The 15,987-nt window shown below is 36.1% G+C and overlaps 2 protein-coding genes across 12 annotated transcripts in view; one reads left to right on the top strand and one right to left on the bottom strand.

Annotated features, from left to right (window-relative positions):
* The window catches only part of IMMP1L (inner mitochondrial membrane peptidase subunit 1), an 82,610-nt gene extending 74,583 nt beyond the window's left edge, over positions 1-8,027 (bottom strand). Inside the window, exon 1 of one of the 7 annotated variants that reach the window (XM_025452361.3) lies at positions 7,897-8,027. The gene's annotated coding sequence lies outside the window, so the exon portion shown is untranslated. Of the gene's footprint in view, positions 1-7,798; positions 7,864-7,896 lie in introns of those variants that run through there. The other 6 variants (XM_025452365.3, XM_025452364.3, XM_025452362.3 and 3 more) reach the window with 6 other exon arrangements.
* Positions 8,028-8,112: 85 nt separating this feature from the next.
* Positions 8,113-15,987, top strand: part of ELP4 (elongator acetyltransferase complex subunit 4) — a 253,984-nt gene continuing 246,109 nt past the window's right edge. For all 5 annotated transcript variants that reach the window (XR_007403636.1, XR_007403635.1, XM_025452359.3 and 2 more), the window contains exons 1-2: positions 8,113-8,386; positions 15,842-15,877. Coding sequence is in view for 3 of the 5 variants with exons in the window: in XM_025452359.3 (XP_025308144.1) it covers positions 8,152-8,386; positions 15,842-15,877 (271 nt within the window). In the remaining 2 variants the exon portion in view is untranslated. The remainder of the gene's footprint in view (positions 8,387-15,841; positions 15,878-15,987) is intronic.

Below are 15,987 nucleotides of genomic sequence, written 5' to 3'. Positions count from 1 at the left end.
TTGACTCTTCATATAAGAGGTTTATCTAAATGGCCAATGAACATATGAACAGATACTCAACTTCATCAGTTCAAATCCAAATAACAATGTCATGCCACAACCCTTTCAGAAAGGCTAAAGCAAAAAGAAAATATTAAGTGTTGGTAAAGGCAGGCAACTGAAATTCTCAAATATTCCTGGTAAGAGTATAAATTGGCACAATCACGTTAGAAAGACATTTGGACACAATTAGTAAACTAGCCAAATCCTTTTTCAACAGCAGAATGGATAATGAATTGTGATATATTCACAATACTATAAAGCAATAAATAATTCACATCTGTATACATTAATAGCAATCATTTCACAAGCATAATGAGCAAAAGAAACCAAACACAAGAGTAAACAGTATATGGCTTCATGTACATGAAGTATAAAGCGCCTGCCTTTGGCCCAGGGCGCGATCCTGGAGACCCAGGATCGAATCCCACGTCGAGCTCCCGGTGCATGGAGCCTGCTTCTCCCTCTGCCTATGTCTCTGCCTCTCTCTCTCTCTCTCTCTCTCTCTCTCTGTGTGTGTGAGTATCATAAATAAATAAAAATTTACAAAAAAAAAATAGGTAAAGCAAATCAGGACTTTGGTTTCTCTTCATGAGTGTACCAAAAGGAAGAAAAATGAGATTACATAGGATACAAGAACTCCCTCTGTACAGGCATGACCTTGACATTTATTCATTCAATCATGCTGCCGTAACAACGTCAGACCCTACAGTAAACCTTCACAATGTCTCTGTTAATATGGTTTGGTTTACCTGCTTAGTCACAATGGTAATACAGACCCTAGGTCTCAGAAAGCCATTGAAAGACAATTGGAGAGATACTCATTTCATTCAGGAGATGCTAGTTGTTTAGTATGACCAACATGTTTTTTGGTATACCTTACATAGGTTGCTGCAGTCTTTCTATTGTATTTGAAGACTTCCAAGAATACTAACTTGTTGGAACCCTTATGAAAATGCTCCCACTATGCGGCAATAGGGGTCATATATATGTTGCTTATGGAACCCTCAGACTGAAATTTTATACAGCAAATTTCATAATAAAGAAGTTTAAAAGTTACAATAGAATTGAGAGACAGGTACAGAAATTTCCCGTATACTCCTGACCCCATATATGTACAGCCTCCACTATTATCAATGTCACTTACCAGAACAGCACATTTTTTACCAAGGATGAACCTACCTACCTACATTGACACATTACAATCACCCAAAGTCCACAGTTGACCTTCGGATTCACTTTTTGTGCTATATATTCTATTGGTTTGGACAAAAGTATAATGACATATCCATCATACAGAACATTTTCACTGGCCTAAAAATCCCTCTGTGCTCTGCTGATTCATCTCTCTCCTCAACCATCTCTAGCAGCCACTGATCTCTTTATTGTCTCCACAGTTTTGACTTTTCTAGAATTCCACAGTTGGAATCAGTATATAGTTTTTTTGAATTGATTTCTTTCACTTAGTAATTTGTATTTAAATTTTATTTTATTTTATTTTATTTATGATAGTCACAGAGAGAGAGAGAGAGAGAGAGGCAGAGACATAGGCAGAGGGAGAAGCAGGCTCCATGCACCGGGAGCCCGATGTGGGATTCGATCCCGGGTCTCCAGGATCGCGCCCTGGGCCAAAGGCAGGCGCCAAACCGCTGCGCCACCCAGGGATCCCAGTAATTTGTATTTAAAGTTCCTCCATATCTTTTCATAGCTTGATACATCATTTGTTTTTAGCACTAAACAATATTCCATTGTCTGGATATACCACACATTATTTACTCATTCCTTACTGAGGGACATCTTGGTTACTTCCAAGTTTTAGAATTATAAATAAAGCTGCTATGCACATACATGTGCAAGTCTTTATGTCGATGTTTTCAACTCCTTTGGGTAAATGTATAAGATCATGACTGCTGGAACATATGTTAAGAGCATGTTTAGTTTTGTAAGAAATCTCCACAAACTGTCTTCTCAAGTGGCTGTACCATTTTGCATTTTCATCAGCAATGTATGACAGTTCCTGTTGCTCCACATTCTCATCAGTATTTGGTGTTGTCAGTGTTTCAGGTTTCGGCCATACTAGTAGGTGTGTAGCAGTATCTCAATGTTGTTTAAATTTGCATTCCTTTGATGACATATGATGTGCGGCATCCTTTCATTTGCTTTTTGCCATCTGTAGGTCTTCTTTGGTCAAGTGTCCGTTAAGGTCTCTGACCTATTTTTAATTCAGGTTGCTTACTGTTGAGTTTTAAAGAGTTCTTTGTATATTCTGGATAAAAATATTTTATCAGATATAACATTTGCAAATATATTCTCCCAGTATATGACTTTTCTTCTCAATCTCTTGACATTGTCTCTCACAGAGCAACAGCTTTTAATTTTAATGAATTAGTTATTTCTTTCATGGGTCATGTGTTTGGCATTATATCTAAAAAAGCATCAGAAACCCAAGATTCTCTAGGTTTTCTCCTATGTTATCTTCTAGGAAGTTTATAGTTTTGCATCTTATGTTTAGATATGTGATCCACTAGAGTTGATTTCTGTGAAGGATGTTAGGTCTGTGCCTAGATTCTCTTTTGTATTCTTTGCCAATGCTGTTCCAGCACCATTTGTTAAAAAGACCATCTTTGCTTCATTGTGTTGTCTTCACTCGTTTGTCAAAGATCAGTAGATTTATGAGTCTACTTCTAGGTACTCTATTCTGTTCCCCTGATCTATTTGTCTATTCTTTTGCCAATACCACACTGTCATAATTACTGTGGCTTTATAGTAATTCTTGAAGTCAGATAGTTTCAGTCCTCCAATTTTGTTTTTCTCCTTCAATATTGTGTTTGCTATTTTGTGTCTTTTGCTTCTCCATATAAACTTTAAAATCAGCTTGTCATATTCATAAAATAACTTCCTGGGATTTTGATTGGGATGGCATTTGAATCTACAGACCAATTTGGGAAGAACTGACATCTTGACACTGAGTCTCCTATCCATAATTATGGATTATCTTTCCATTAATTTTTTCTTTGATTTTGTTCATCAGAATATTGTGGCTTTCCTAATAAAGATCTTGTACATATCTTTTTAGATTTATGCCTTAATTTTTTGGATACTAATGTAAATTACATTGTTTTTAATTTCCAATTCCACTCATTCACTGTTGGTATATAGGAATTGATTTCTTTCTTTCTTTCTTTCTTTCTTTCTTTCTTTCTTTCTTTCTTTTTTATTTTTATTTATTTTATTATTATTATTTTTTTTTTTTTTTGAGAGAGAGAGAGGGAGCATGTGTGCATGTTGTGGGGCAGAAGGGGCAAAGGGAGAGGAAGAAAGAGAATCTTAAGTAGGCTCCATGCCTAGTGTGGAGGCTGATGCAGGGCTCAACTCACAGTACTGAGATCATGACCTGAGCTGAAATTAAGAGTTGGACAGCTAACCAACTGAGCCAACTAGGTGCACTGGAGCTGATTTCAGTTTGGTAGCAAGGAGAGATGGCTTTATTGAGAATATGTAGGTTGAAGTGAGATTTGAAGGATAAGTAGAAGTTAACTAGTGGACTTTTAGAGGAAGAGAACATGGGAGAATAAATAAATGCTAGAGTGCAGGGAGTAAGGAAATTTACAGTGATGTGCCCACAGAGGCAAGGGAGGGAACTATATGCAGGTGCTTGATAAGTATTGTTTTTATATTATCAGACTTCTATTTTGAAAGGATTAGGATGGCTCTTGAATGAAGAATATATATACTACAAATGAGTTAAGATGAGGGCTGTATATCCCAGGCCATTAGAAAGCTATTAAGAAGTAAAATCCATAGGTCTTGGTAATGTAATGGACATAGAATGATGCTCAAGAGAGGACCTGAGTGTAAAAAAAAAAAAAAAAAAGAGAGAGGACCTGAGTGTAGTGAGGTTCCTTGTCTTAGGCAACTAATTCTGCAAATGGTCTTATCATTTACTAAGATACAAAACACAAGAGAATTTCAGTCTGGGACACTAAGATTTTGAGGCCCCACAAAGAATTTCAAGCAACTGGTAAAGTAAGTATTTGAATTTATAATTCTGAAGGTCAGAAAAGTGACCTGGACTATAGATGTCAGTCATTGATATATAAATGTTAACTGAGGTCCTGAGACTAGATAAAAGCAAGAATATGGATAAAAAAGAGAAAATGGTCTTTAGGTCTCTAAGATTTAATGGCAGAAATAAGGGAAAAGAGCTTATTTCATTTACACCCGTTAGCAATTGAATTGTCCCCCCACCTTTCAAATACTGATCCTTCTCCTGTGTTATGATTTCCATTCCTTCTATGTCACTCAGGTCCTTTTATCAGTTGTCCAGAATTATACTCCAGTGCCTTATTACTTCTAACAACAAAATTCCTCCCTTAAACTTTTGTCATCTCCCTCTATCTTCCTTCACAGAAAAGCTTTCTAAAATGTAAAATGGTCTGCTTTTATGGAATATTCGACTCCATTTGCCACTCAATTCTAAATACAATTATTTGACTTTTCAGTTTACTACTCCCTCAAATCTTCCTTAACAAAGCCTGAAAAACATAATTACTAATTCAAATATTTTCAAATTCTTATTTTATTTTCTGTTTCTCTGCCCGTTTTATTTTTTTAAAGATTTTATTTATTCATTTATGAAAGACACATAGAGAGAGGCAAAGACACAGGCATAAGAAGAAATAGGCTCCTCATGGGGAACCTGATGCGGAACTCGATCCCAGGACTCCGGGATCACGCCCGGAACTGAAGGCAGACGCTCAACCACTGAGCCACCCAGGCATCCCTCTGTCCAAGTTTTAAATCTCATCTTCCCTAAAGTTTATTCTTAGTTCTATTTTTTCCTCAAAGTACCTATTTCCTTGGTGAATTTAGTAAACTCCCACCATGTGCTAATTAACTTCAAATATATATGTTTCATCTGGAGACCCCTCTCACATAGCCCAGTGTGTACTGGACATTTCTACTTGGATACTCCTAGGGTACCTCCAATTAAACATATTCAAAAAAGATTTTAAAACCTCATTTTATGATCTCCCATTCTCTAAAACAACCAACACCAGAACTACAAAATTCTGCCATTTTCCTTTATTCTTTATCCTCTGTTATCCACAAACCTGCTTAGAGATCTGTTAAGTCATCTTTGATTCCTCCTGTTAACTTTCCTTGGTCACAACAATTCTACTCCTCATAGTAATCTCTTAATTCCATCTCAGGCTTATCCCAATCACACACTTAGCCAATCCATTCCTTTCTAGTGTACTCTTAGCCCAAAATATATCAAATATGATTGTTATGTTACTGCTTAACTTAAAATTTTTCAATGATTTCCCATTTCCCATTATTTTTACAAAAAACAAGAGCCACAACTTTTAAAAAAATCAATTAGATCTTTGTCTAATTTCTCCAGTCTCTTCTTAGTACTCTCTATAAATCATAAGAACTACTTGCACAGAAGCAGTAAGAGCAGATTTATTGAAGAATAGTCTCCCCATTCTCTGTAATGGCTTTCATCGTCTAGAATGCCCTTATCTTTTACACTTCCTTCATCACACAGGTTAAACTTCCCCTCAAGAGAAACTTTTCCAGGCTCCTCTCCTCTCTCTCAGTCCAACTTAGGTATCCTGCATTTGTCCTCCATACTACTTACATATTATTATCCTATTTACCCACCCACCTCCCCCAACTATGAACTCAAGAAGAAAAGAGACCAAGTATTCTTTCTCCTATAACCTGAATGCTTAGCATACTCACTGGGATTTAGTATGTGCTCAATAAAATAGTTGTTACATATTAAATTATTAACATCACATCTAAACATACCCTTTTAACTCTTTCCTTCCACAAATATCTCATTTATTCCAATGTTTTACATTCAACTCAACATACTGGTAAATTCAAGTATTTGGCATTATTTGCTTTGACAGTAAAAGTTTTGTCTTTGTAAAAAAATTAAGATAAATTAATTTATTCTATGATAATGTTAGATGAAAAATATATCCTCATTTCAAGAATGCCTTGGTGTGCATATAAGGCATGCTTTCTGAATTATAAAGTTGAAAAAAATTCTTCAGTTCTAGTAATAACGTGAACAAACAATCATACCATCACTTTTAGAAATTAAAGGATGAAGTAAATGGAGAGGAAACAACAGAAGATGTAGTAAAGCAGCTTATAAAAATTCAATATTAGTAGCATTTCAAATTTTTCGGAGCAGCAGAAATATCCAACAAGTTTCCATTTGAAATTAGACTGCTTTGTCCCTTTTTGTTTTGACCTTTTTAGCACTTATTTACTACAGGAAAAAACTAGCACATGCCTTACAATGTGTTCACTTTAAGCGCTAAGCTGTTTTTTATGCGTTAATCTTTCTCCCCCTAAATGAGAACGTTTTATTTCTACAGGCCTAAAATGACACATTAGGTCTAAGCAGACAGTAAGCACCCAACAGCTCTTTACTGAATAATTTATATTACAAATTTATACTGAGGAAATATTCTAAACGAAAGCATCTAAACTTTGACCAAGCTTCCCAGTTGATACACAGTTAAATAGTAAAGCCGTTCGTTTTATTTTCTTAACATTTTGCTTTAAAAACAAAACCCACCAGCCACTATCTCACAAGACTAATTGCACTTTATCACACAGAATCAGCCAAGAAGTCTTAACAAGTCACTGAGATCTAAAACAAATCACCGGCAAGAACGTCAATGAGGTTGTGGATAGGTATAGTTTTGGAATATCATTAGGTCCCTGCCAAAACCAGTAATTTAGTAGTGCAGGCACGCTTTGGGAGTCAGACATTTGTCAATTATGAAGACCTTTAAAAAAAAAAAAAAATCACTTACTCCTCCAACCAGCTCATTTTATTTTATTTTTTTTAAAGATTTTATTCATTTATTCATGATAGTCACAGAGAGAGACAGAGAGGCAGAGACACAGGCAGAGGGAGAAGCAGGCTCCATGCAGGGAGCCCGACATGGGACTCGATCCCAGGTCTCCAGGATCACGCCCTGGGCTGAAGGCAGGCGCTAAACCAGAGCCACCCGGGCTCACTTTTGCGGAAACTTTTAAATCCAAAGACACAGCATAACACGTTTTTTTCCACGCATAAAATTCCTCCCTATTCTTAAAAACAAAAACTCTTAATTCAGACTTCACAAAACGCTGGGAAGATAAAGTACGTACACATCCAATGCCAGTTTGGTGTTTTTTTTTTTTTTTTCCAAGGGGGGGTAGGAAAGAGACCTAAAGTATTTCCTGTTATTTGCAGCTGTCTTAACAGCAAATGACAATTAAATGTGTGAACAAGGTTGTCAGAGTAACACTTGTCACTCACGCTACCGATGGAGACGCGCGCCCCAAGACTTTCCAGAAGCACTAATTAAAATTAAACGAAAGCTTCTCACGGGGACTTCTTGTCGGAGAAGTACATTTTGTCATTTGCTGTTTTGAGACGGGAAACCCCAAATCGCCTGCAAGCTCGAGAGTTTTCCCTAAGGTCTAAACCCAAACCACCTGCCAGCCGCTGGCGGCGACGACCTGAGCCCAGATTTTTAAGAGTTCCCATTTCTCCAATCTAACCCGACCGCCATTCCAACAAAGAAAACAAAAACAGCCGATCAAACCAAAACCCCTAAAGAACCCAAAAACCCTGATGGTAAAGGCGGAATGGAATTTTCCATCAGAAACGAGAGCAAGGGGCGAGAGATAAGTGATCTCCCCTCTCTACTAAGGAGCGGAGAAAGGTGCGAGTTCCTACCGGTAGTTACTTGGCACATCGCTCCGCTAGCCTTTTCTTTAACTCAGCGTGTAGGAAGGCACTCGAAAAGGAGAAAAACGTTTAATGATATTACCCACCTCTAGCCCCAGAGAGCCCGGGGATACTCTCACCCCGGACTCAGGTGGGCCTTCCTCACCTGGGCCCGGCAGAAGTCCGCCGTCCCCACGCAGGGCGCACTTTTCAGCATTGCTCCTTGCGATTGGCTGACTCGGAAGCGAGTGCTCAATCCTATTGGCTACGAGAGCGCGGAGGCGGGAGCTTGGGGCCGGCTCTGATAGGCCCGCGGCTTGAGTTCCCAGAGTTCCCATTGGGCCGACGCGGGAAGCTCCAAGATGGCGGCAGCGGCGACCTGCGGCACCAGCGCTGGCAATAAGGGATGTACGGCGGCGGCGGCGGCGGCAGCAGGCGGCAAGAACAACGTCACCAGTTTCCAGAGGAAGGGTCCTAGAGCCAGCGTCCCTGACAGCGGCTGTGCTCGACTGGTGTCCATCGCGGGCACACGACCGTCGGTGCGCAACGGACAGCTGCTGGTATCAACCGGGCTCCCAGCCCTGGACCAGCTCTTAGGTCGGTTCGGAACGGAGATGGGGCTCAACAGAGGGAGAAGTTAGGGAGGGCACCTGCCGGGGAAGCCACCCTAACCTCAGGTTTCTCCCTGACCCCCTCAGCCTTCGGACGTGAAGAGGATAGTCCGGTCTGATGGAGATGGAGGGGAGGAAGGGTTGCATGGAGACTTTCCTAGATGCTGTGACCTGCTCCCACTTCCTCCTGTGGTTCTGGCCCGCCAGCCTTTTCTAGGTTACGACGGGAACCCTACGTGGCTTTATCTTGAAAAACCACCCAGTAAGTGGAAAGCATTAATATTTGGAGACGGTCTGGCCTTCCACTCCAGGATGCCCTCCTGGTCCCTGATGGCATCCTTCTGCCAACCCCAGGTAGCTCACAGCTCATGCTTTCGCCTAATCTACAAAAGTTTGTATCATTGTTGAGAGATGGGCTTGGTTAGAAAATGCTGGGAAGGGGAAAAAAGAAAGAGAAAAAAAAAAGTAACTTCCCGTCTTTCACCGCCAGGCTGCTTATCTCCTAGTTGTGAATCTTTAAACAAAACTCTATCCGCTTTAAGAGAATGGATGTTAAAGACTTGACGTGTGTTCAAAGTAGCTAAAGCCCGTCGTTGATACTGATGATCATTCCTAGTATCTGCGTTAACTCTATGTATATATATTTTTGTAAGATTTTTTTTTTCTCTCTCTATTTTGCCTCCCAGAGTTTACACTGCAAACGGCATGGTTTAAAATCAATTCACATTTTAATTAGAAAAAGAAATCCAGTTCTTAGGCATTCCTGTATAATCTCTGTAATTCTTCATGAGAAGCCTGCTGAGGAATAGCGAGTCTCACAACTGTTAGGTTGCAAAGATGGACCACAGCAGAGCTGCTGTGTTAACAGAGCCTGCAAATTAGTTTAATTCCTGTCAGAACGTTGCTTCATTAAAGTTGGTCAGTGTTTATATATCATAACTTCTACATAGTATGTGATATGTGTCAGTTAAGTCTTGTACACTTTCACAAAATATTACAAATGCCATTGCTTGTTCTTCTAGTACCCTTGAAATTTCTCTCTATATTTTTTCCCCTTAAGGTACACTTCAGATCGATTTAGTGCAAAGGGAATTGACAAGGCAACCAACCTGTGAGGAAGAGCACAGCTTCTTGCCTTTGTTGTATCGTGTTCTTAACTGGGTCCTGGTTATTCCTACACAAATTTAAGTATTTTCACTTAAATTTTTTTCAAGTTTGTTGTGTGGTACTAAAAGCAAATGATCCAAAATATCTACTTAGCAAATAGTTATCTCAGTTTTTTTCCCTGGCGAACTTTACACCTGGTGTCATCCTATATTTGAATTTAAAGTTTGGAAGCTATTCCTAAGTCCTTACCTTCCTCCCCCCCCACCCCCCCATCCAATGGAGATGTGTAACTTCATTCATTTGATCCTAAATCTCTTCGAACAAAAAAGGTCACATTTCTGACATACCTTCAGTTTCTTATTAGAATAACAAAATGTGCCTAGCACAGTTCCTGGCACATAGTTGACTCTCAAGTTCTTGTTTGAAAGAGAAATAACGTGTAGGAAAAAAAAAAAAAAAAACCTGAACAAGAGATTATGAAACAGATGGGATGAGTTATGTGTTTGAGGTATAGAAACAGACCCAGATACAGTGACATGAACAGAGTCATAGAACTTGAGATAGTGTAAGGTTATCTTTAGGCTTCGAATTTCATGTTCTCACTATGCTACAGCTGTTTCAGATTTTTGAGAACTCTTTTGAAGAGGCTTTAAGCATTTATTGAACCCAAGGCTGATTTAAGTAGGTCTCTTAAAGTATTCACCAAAAAGTGAACCAAAAGTACCTTCTTAAATGTTCCTAACAGTGATATAAACTTGAACTGTAATTTAAAAATCTTCCAGATTTGCTTGCAGGGAACACTAGTATTTGTAACAAGCTGATGCTAAAAATTGGTGTTGGTTAAGATAATTGAAATAGGTATCAGTTTGGGGATATTTTGAAATATGTTTTGCATGTATACATAGTTAATTCTCAAAGTGCACAGAAGAGGTTGTTATCATAGGAGTTAGTACATTTGAGATAATAACTATGTCCAGAAGTGTTTTAGTTGTTGTTAACTTCTTAATGACATTTTTGTATTTTTATTTTTTATTTTGTATGGCTCTGTAGAGCAAATACTTTACATTTATTCTTCATTAAAACATTATTTGGAAGTGAAATATTTGGCTGCTAATGTGTATAAACATAAATATAAATAATTCAGATTATATTGTTACTCTAAAATATTTGTCTCAGATTGTGACAAGCCTAATATAAACCTATTGTGACAAGATATAATGATAGCAGCATGTTATGATATCAGAATGGTGAAACTATACTATGACATTGTGATTGTTGCCTAAATATATTCTGTGGTTGCTGTGAAACAAGTGAATATTGTATTGTCACTGCCATGCAGTGTGGTGATTTTACTACTGCCCCTGTGATGTCAATGTAATTTTAAGCATAGATGCAAAATATATTTAAATATATTTTTGAATATATTATACAGACAAATTGAATGTTGGTCATTTGAAGATATGCTAATATTTCCATTCCTACTCCCAAGTGCTTTATGAATTTGAGAATTCCCTGTATCAGCATCTTTTAAACATGATATAATCATATCAAATACTTTAGTTCTGACAACTTAAATTTTGTTAGACACTGATATACATTTTCTAAGTTGACTACATTGAAATTTTTCGACTTCTAAGACTTTCCAGCTCAGCTTCTCAACCCTGCTGTTCCAGGATATTTATGTTGTTATATGAAGACAGTATATGTAAATATTTCATTTTTCTTCTTCCAGGAATTGCCAAAAAGTTTATAGTACGTAGAGAATTCTGGAAGAATTTATTTCCCCCTAAGGTAAAAGGTATAGCTCATCTTAAGACCATATTGTGTAACCTGAGGGAACTCTGTCCCCAGCTGTATCCTTCAGAAAGGTACTGGAAGGAAGGGCGATTTCTCAGCTTTGACTGGCTCAATTATGTGCTGTTTGGAACTTACTCAATTTTGGCAGTCAAGTGAGTGGAAGGTAGGGATTTGGGATAAAGAATCCCCGAGGTAGAATACTCCACAAAGAAATTTGATGGTAGCTGCCACTTTCAACGCTTATCAAAAAGTAAATACTGGTGGGCTTATTTCCTTTGCTCCACTGTCTCTTAATCTAGAATGTGGGATGTAGGTTGAGTTTGGACTATATGTTAAAAATAATCCTGGTTATGATAGTTTAGCAACAGATGGCTATACATTTAAGGAAAAGGTAGCTTATTCCTTTGTATCACTATGTAAAATTGTTTTATGTCATTTAATCTACAGAACCATTCTCACTGTCAATAGCTTTCCCTATTTTGTTTCCCATATTTACTCAGCTAATAGTTGTGATAATCAAGAGTTGTCAGGATGTTTCCTACATCCCAGAGAGAGAAGAAAAAGTAGACTTGTTAATGAAATAAACTGTAATTTAGTTTGAGGTGTGGCATTAATTAAGTTTAGGACATTGCTATGAACAAAGGGATATGAACTTTTTGTACCTTGCATTTTCCCTAAAATAAAATTTTATATAAAACTATTCCTTTATAGAAAGCACTAGAAAGGACTGATATAAATCACTGTTGTTTTTTCTGACTTTTATTCCTTTTCCCTTTTATTTCCTGTAATTTTGAAAAAGGAGAGTGCCTTACAAAGTAGGGTAGGGTATCACTTCTGGGTCATCAGATCCTAATATATTAATTTGACCTTGCTTACCCAAAATGTGATTTAATTAGAGATTTGTTTTGGGAAATGCATGGGGATTGAATTTTCTCCCTTGAATGCCATTTTCCGGGGCTCCTGGCTGGCTCAGTCGGTGTAGAGCATGTGACTCTTGATCACAGGGTTGTGAGTTCAAGCTCCACATTGAGCATGGAACCTACTTTTTTTTTTTTTTTTAATTTTAGAAATTATTTTCCCACTTCGCATGAATAAAACAACCCTTTCCTTAGTATTTTAAAGATCATAAAATCTGAAGATAATTGTCATTTAATAAGATCTTAGTTTCTGGCAATGTTTTGTATAAAGTACTAGATTGTTCTAGTTTTAAGACAAAATGCTTGATGAAATTAACACTTAAAATATCAGACTTGCAAAGAATCTTCAAGCTTTCTAACTCAATAATCTTACATGTTGATATGTATTTTATCATATGACATGTTGCCTGTATTTTAGCAAGCTGGAGATAAGTAGACTTCTTAAGATCCATAAGTAAAACCAAAAGTTTATTTGCTTAGTGACTTAAATGTATTGATGATTTCTCTGAGATCTGATTAAAGAGGAGAAGAGGCAGTAAACAAGACCATTTTGCTCCTTACGTTTCACCACAGAGATAGAATGATTGTTTCCTTACTGTCGGTGAACATTTTAGTGAAGTAATGGGAAAAGATAGTCTATTTTAATTGGGAACTATTAGTGTGAAATCTGTGTTGCTTTCAAAATTAAATAAAATTACTAATGGATTTCTGAATTTAAAGATATATTAAAATGAGCTTTGGTTGAATGTATCCTGTCAAGATATCCTATCATGGCTGGTTACTTAAGGTTTTGATTTTTTGATGAGGACATGGCTACAAACTTAAACTTACTCATTTAAAATAGTTAGAACCTCAGTATATCAACTGAGGTCCCTTATACAGGGGTTTTAGGGAAATGTGAGATCTCATCACCCTGAAATTTGGATGAATAGAGGAACTTGGCTGCTATTTGTATATATATATGTGCATGTCAGATCATTTTACCTCATACACACAGAATAAAAGCTTGATTTTTAAAATACTTAATAATTATTCATCTTATGGCTTCATCTTCATCCCTATGGCTTCATCTTATTCCCTATGACCAACCTTTACTTAAGCCATCCAAATTTAATTCTAGTAAATCTACATAATAGAGCCCTAAATTTAGAAAAAAAGATAATTGACTTTTTGAGGGGGGGCCTGATAGTATATTCAGATGGCTAAGTTCATTAAAATGTCCTCATTTTATGCTGTTTGAAGTAATGTTCAAATTTTTCAAACATTAGAATTTTAGTATACATAAGATTTAAAAATTTAATTGGATTATTTTAATCATTCATACAGAAAATTACTTTCTTAGTGTACTCTCATTTGTATCATGCTTTGCTTAATAACTCATCAATAGGAAGTATTCTTACTAATTCTTACTATTATAGTGATCACTATCAAATAATAATATATATTTAATGATTTGTTCTAATTAGAAAATAATTGCCAGAATGGTAACTGCTCTTATTGAGTACCTCTCTTTTAGAGCAAGACACTTGAGCTAAAAGTATCGTTTCATTTAATTGGGAAACTATATCTGGATCTGTTCTTACCCTACTATGAATGACAGTCACAAAAGTTCTTTAATTCTGTATCTTACTATTCCAGTTACTTACTATTCCAGGCCTTATATAAATTTAATTTGAGACTACATGAATGTAGACCCAGGGATGTTTAGATTAGAAATCTAAATCTTTCCTATAAGAAATAGGTTAGAGGGGGAAGGTCTGGGTGGCTCAGCGGTTTAGTGCCTGCCTTTGGCCCAGGGTGTGATCCTGGAGCCCCAGGATCAAGTCCCACATCAGGCTCCGGGCATGGAGCCTGCTTCTCCCTCTGCCTGTGTCTCTGCCCGCCCCCCTCCCCCATGTCTATCATGAATAAATAAATAAATAAAATCTTAAAAAAAAAAAAGAAATAAGTTAGAAAAGAAAACCACCTAACTTTTTAATAGTACCTGCTCTAGACTAGATACTGCAGTATCTGTTATATACATCTATTAGTTTGTCTTAAATATACACAGAATGGTGATTAGGCATTTAAATGTTTTTGCATGTAAGAGAAAGAAATAAGGAATTGGAAAGCAATATGAAATGCTCAAAATGCATTAAAAATAAAGTGCTTAAAATGTTTTAAAAGATTAGTAGTGGGCTATATTAGGCACAAACTAAAGTAGACATTTAGTCTAAGAGAAAATCTTTTTGCTTTGAACCTTTATGGTTGTTATCAACCAATATATTTTAGTTTATGTGAATCTTTTTTTTAGAACAACATTTGAAGTTATCCCGTGTAGTCTGGTATGGCGTTAAGTGCTGTAATGAAAGAACCTATCTAAATGTGAAATTAAAAAATATATATAGTCATATAACAAATCCACCTAAACATAAAAATATATAAAATTCTAGTTTCTTCTTTTTAAAATCTTCTCTAACAATTTGAAATGTTCTACTTACAGTTATAAAGTCACCAAATGTCGCATTGTATTCTATGTTCGTGTATGTTACCAAATTTCAAACTCTTTGAAACATAACATTTATGCATATTTGCAAGGCAAAAAGTAAACCCTATCAAAGGAAATTTTCATACTAAGTTTTTCTATATAGTGTTTGCCACTATAAAATCTGTTGGGGGAAAAGTTCTTTATTGGTATTCTAAGTGTTTCTTTCACAGTTCTATGCACCAAAACCAAAAAATACTGGTAGGATTTTCTTCAATTGTCCAATAATTTTGAGCAGTTTCTTTTTAAATTATTTTTTATATATTTCATTCTTTGATATACATATTTTTAAAGTGAATTTGCTAGTATAATTTGTAACAATTGCAAATAGTAATACTTTTACAAATGTTGCACAAAATATTTGTACCTAAATGTCTTTTTAGTGTTCTAGTTTTCTGCAATTTGATTTTAAGTTGATTTTTATTGAATCACTGTTTGAGTTCTATACTTGTGATCATATCACCATAATTCAAATACTCAAAAGAACATTTTCTGCTATTACGAAAAATATCTTTTGTGATTGTGACTTTTTTGTTTGAAATTATGAAAGTATTATTTATTTTAAATTCTAAATGTATTTTGGAGTATGTCCAATCTTTGTGTATATTATTCATAATGAAAAAAAAGAATTACTTTTAATTATCAGGGTTTTTTTCCCCCAAGGCTTATTAAATTTAAGTGTAAATATTAAAGTGGAATTTCTATTATAATAACCTTTCCTATGTTGTACTTCTGTAGTATTCTGTTACTGTGAGCATTTAGGTCTTGGCTATTGAGTTAATTTATTAACAAGTGCTAAATATAACATTACTGGAACAGTTATGTTGAATGCTGCATGGTCCTATCACAAGAGAAAGGAGGATAGTACAGTATATTATGAAAGTAATTGTAATGTGTAGTGTGTAATTACATATAATATGTAATTATTTCATAATAGCACCTTAAGCAAAGTATTGCAAAGGTAATTAAAATGTTGTTCTCATCTGCAATTTTAAAGTTACTAAAGTAGCTGTCCTTGATAAAGCTTAACTTTTATGCTAAAGATAATGTGTATGAAACTAGATTAATTTTCTTCTTGGTTTTGTTTTATTTCCAGGTGGAGGTTTGGCTGTTGGAACAGTTCTTCTAATTGGTTAGTATAGCATACACACTTTGTTTTTCCTGTTGAGAGTTTTCTTTTGTGTATAATGATTTTATGGGTTTGCCTATTCTGACGTTAATTACATAACTTTCTGTAAGAGT

This window comes from Canis lupus, chromosome 18 (genome assembly GCF_003254725.2).
Source record: "Canis lupus dingo isolate Sandy chromosome 18, ASM325472v2, whole genome shotgun sequence".
Classification (NCBI taxonomy): domain Eukaryota; kingdom Metazoa; phylum Chordata; class Mammalia; order Carnivora; family Canidae; genus Canis; species Canis lupus.
Note: the sequence above shows the minus strand (reverse complement) of the source record. Positions and strands in the feature narration are given on the sequence as shown.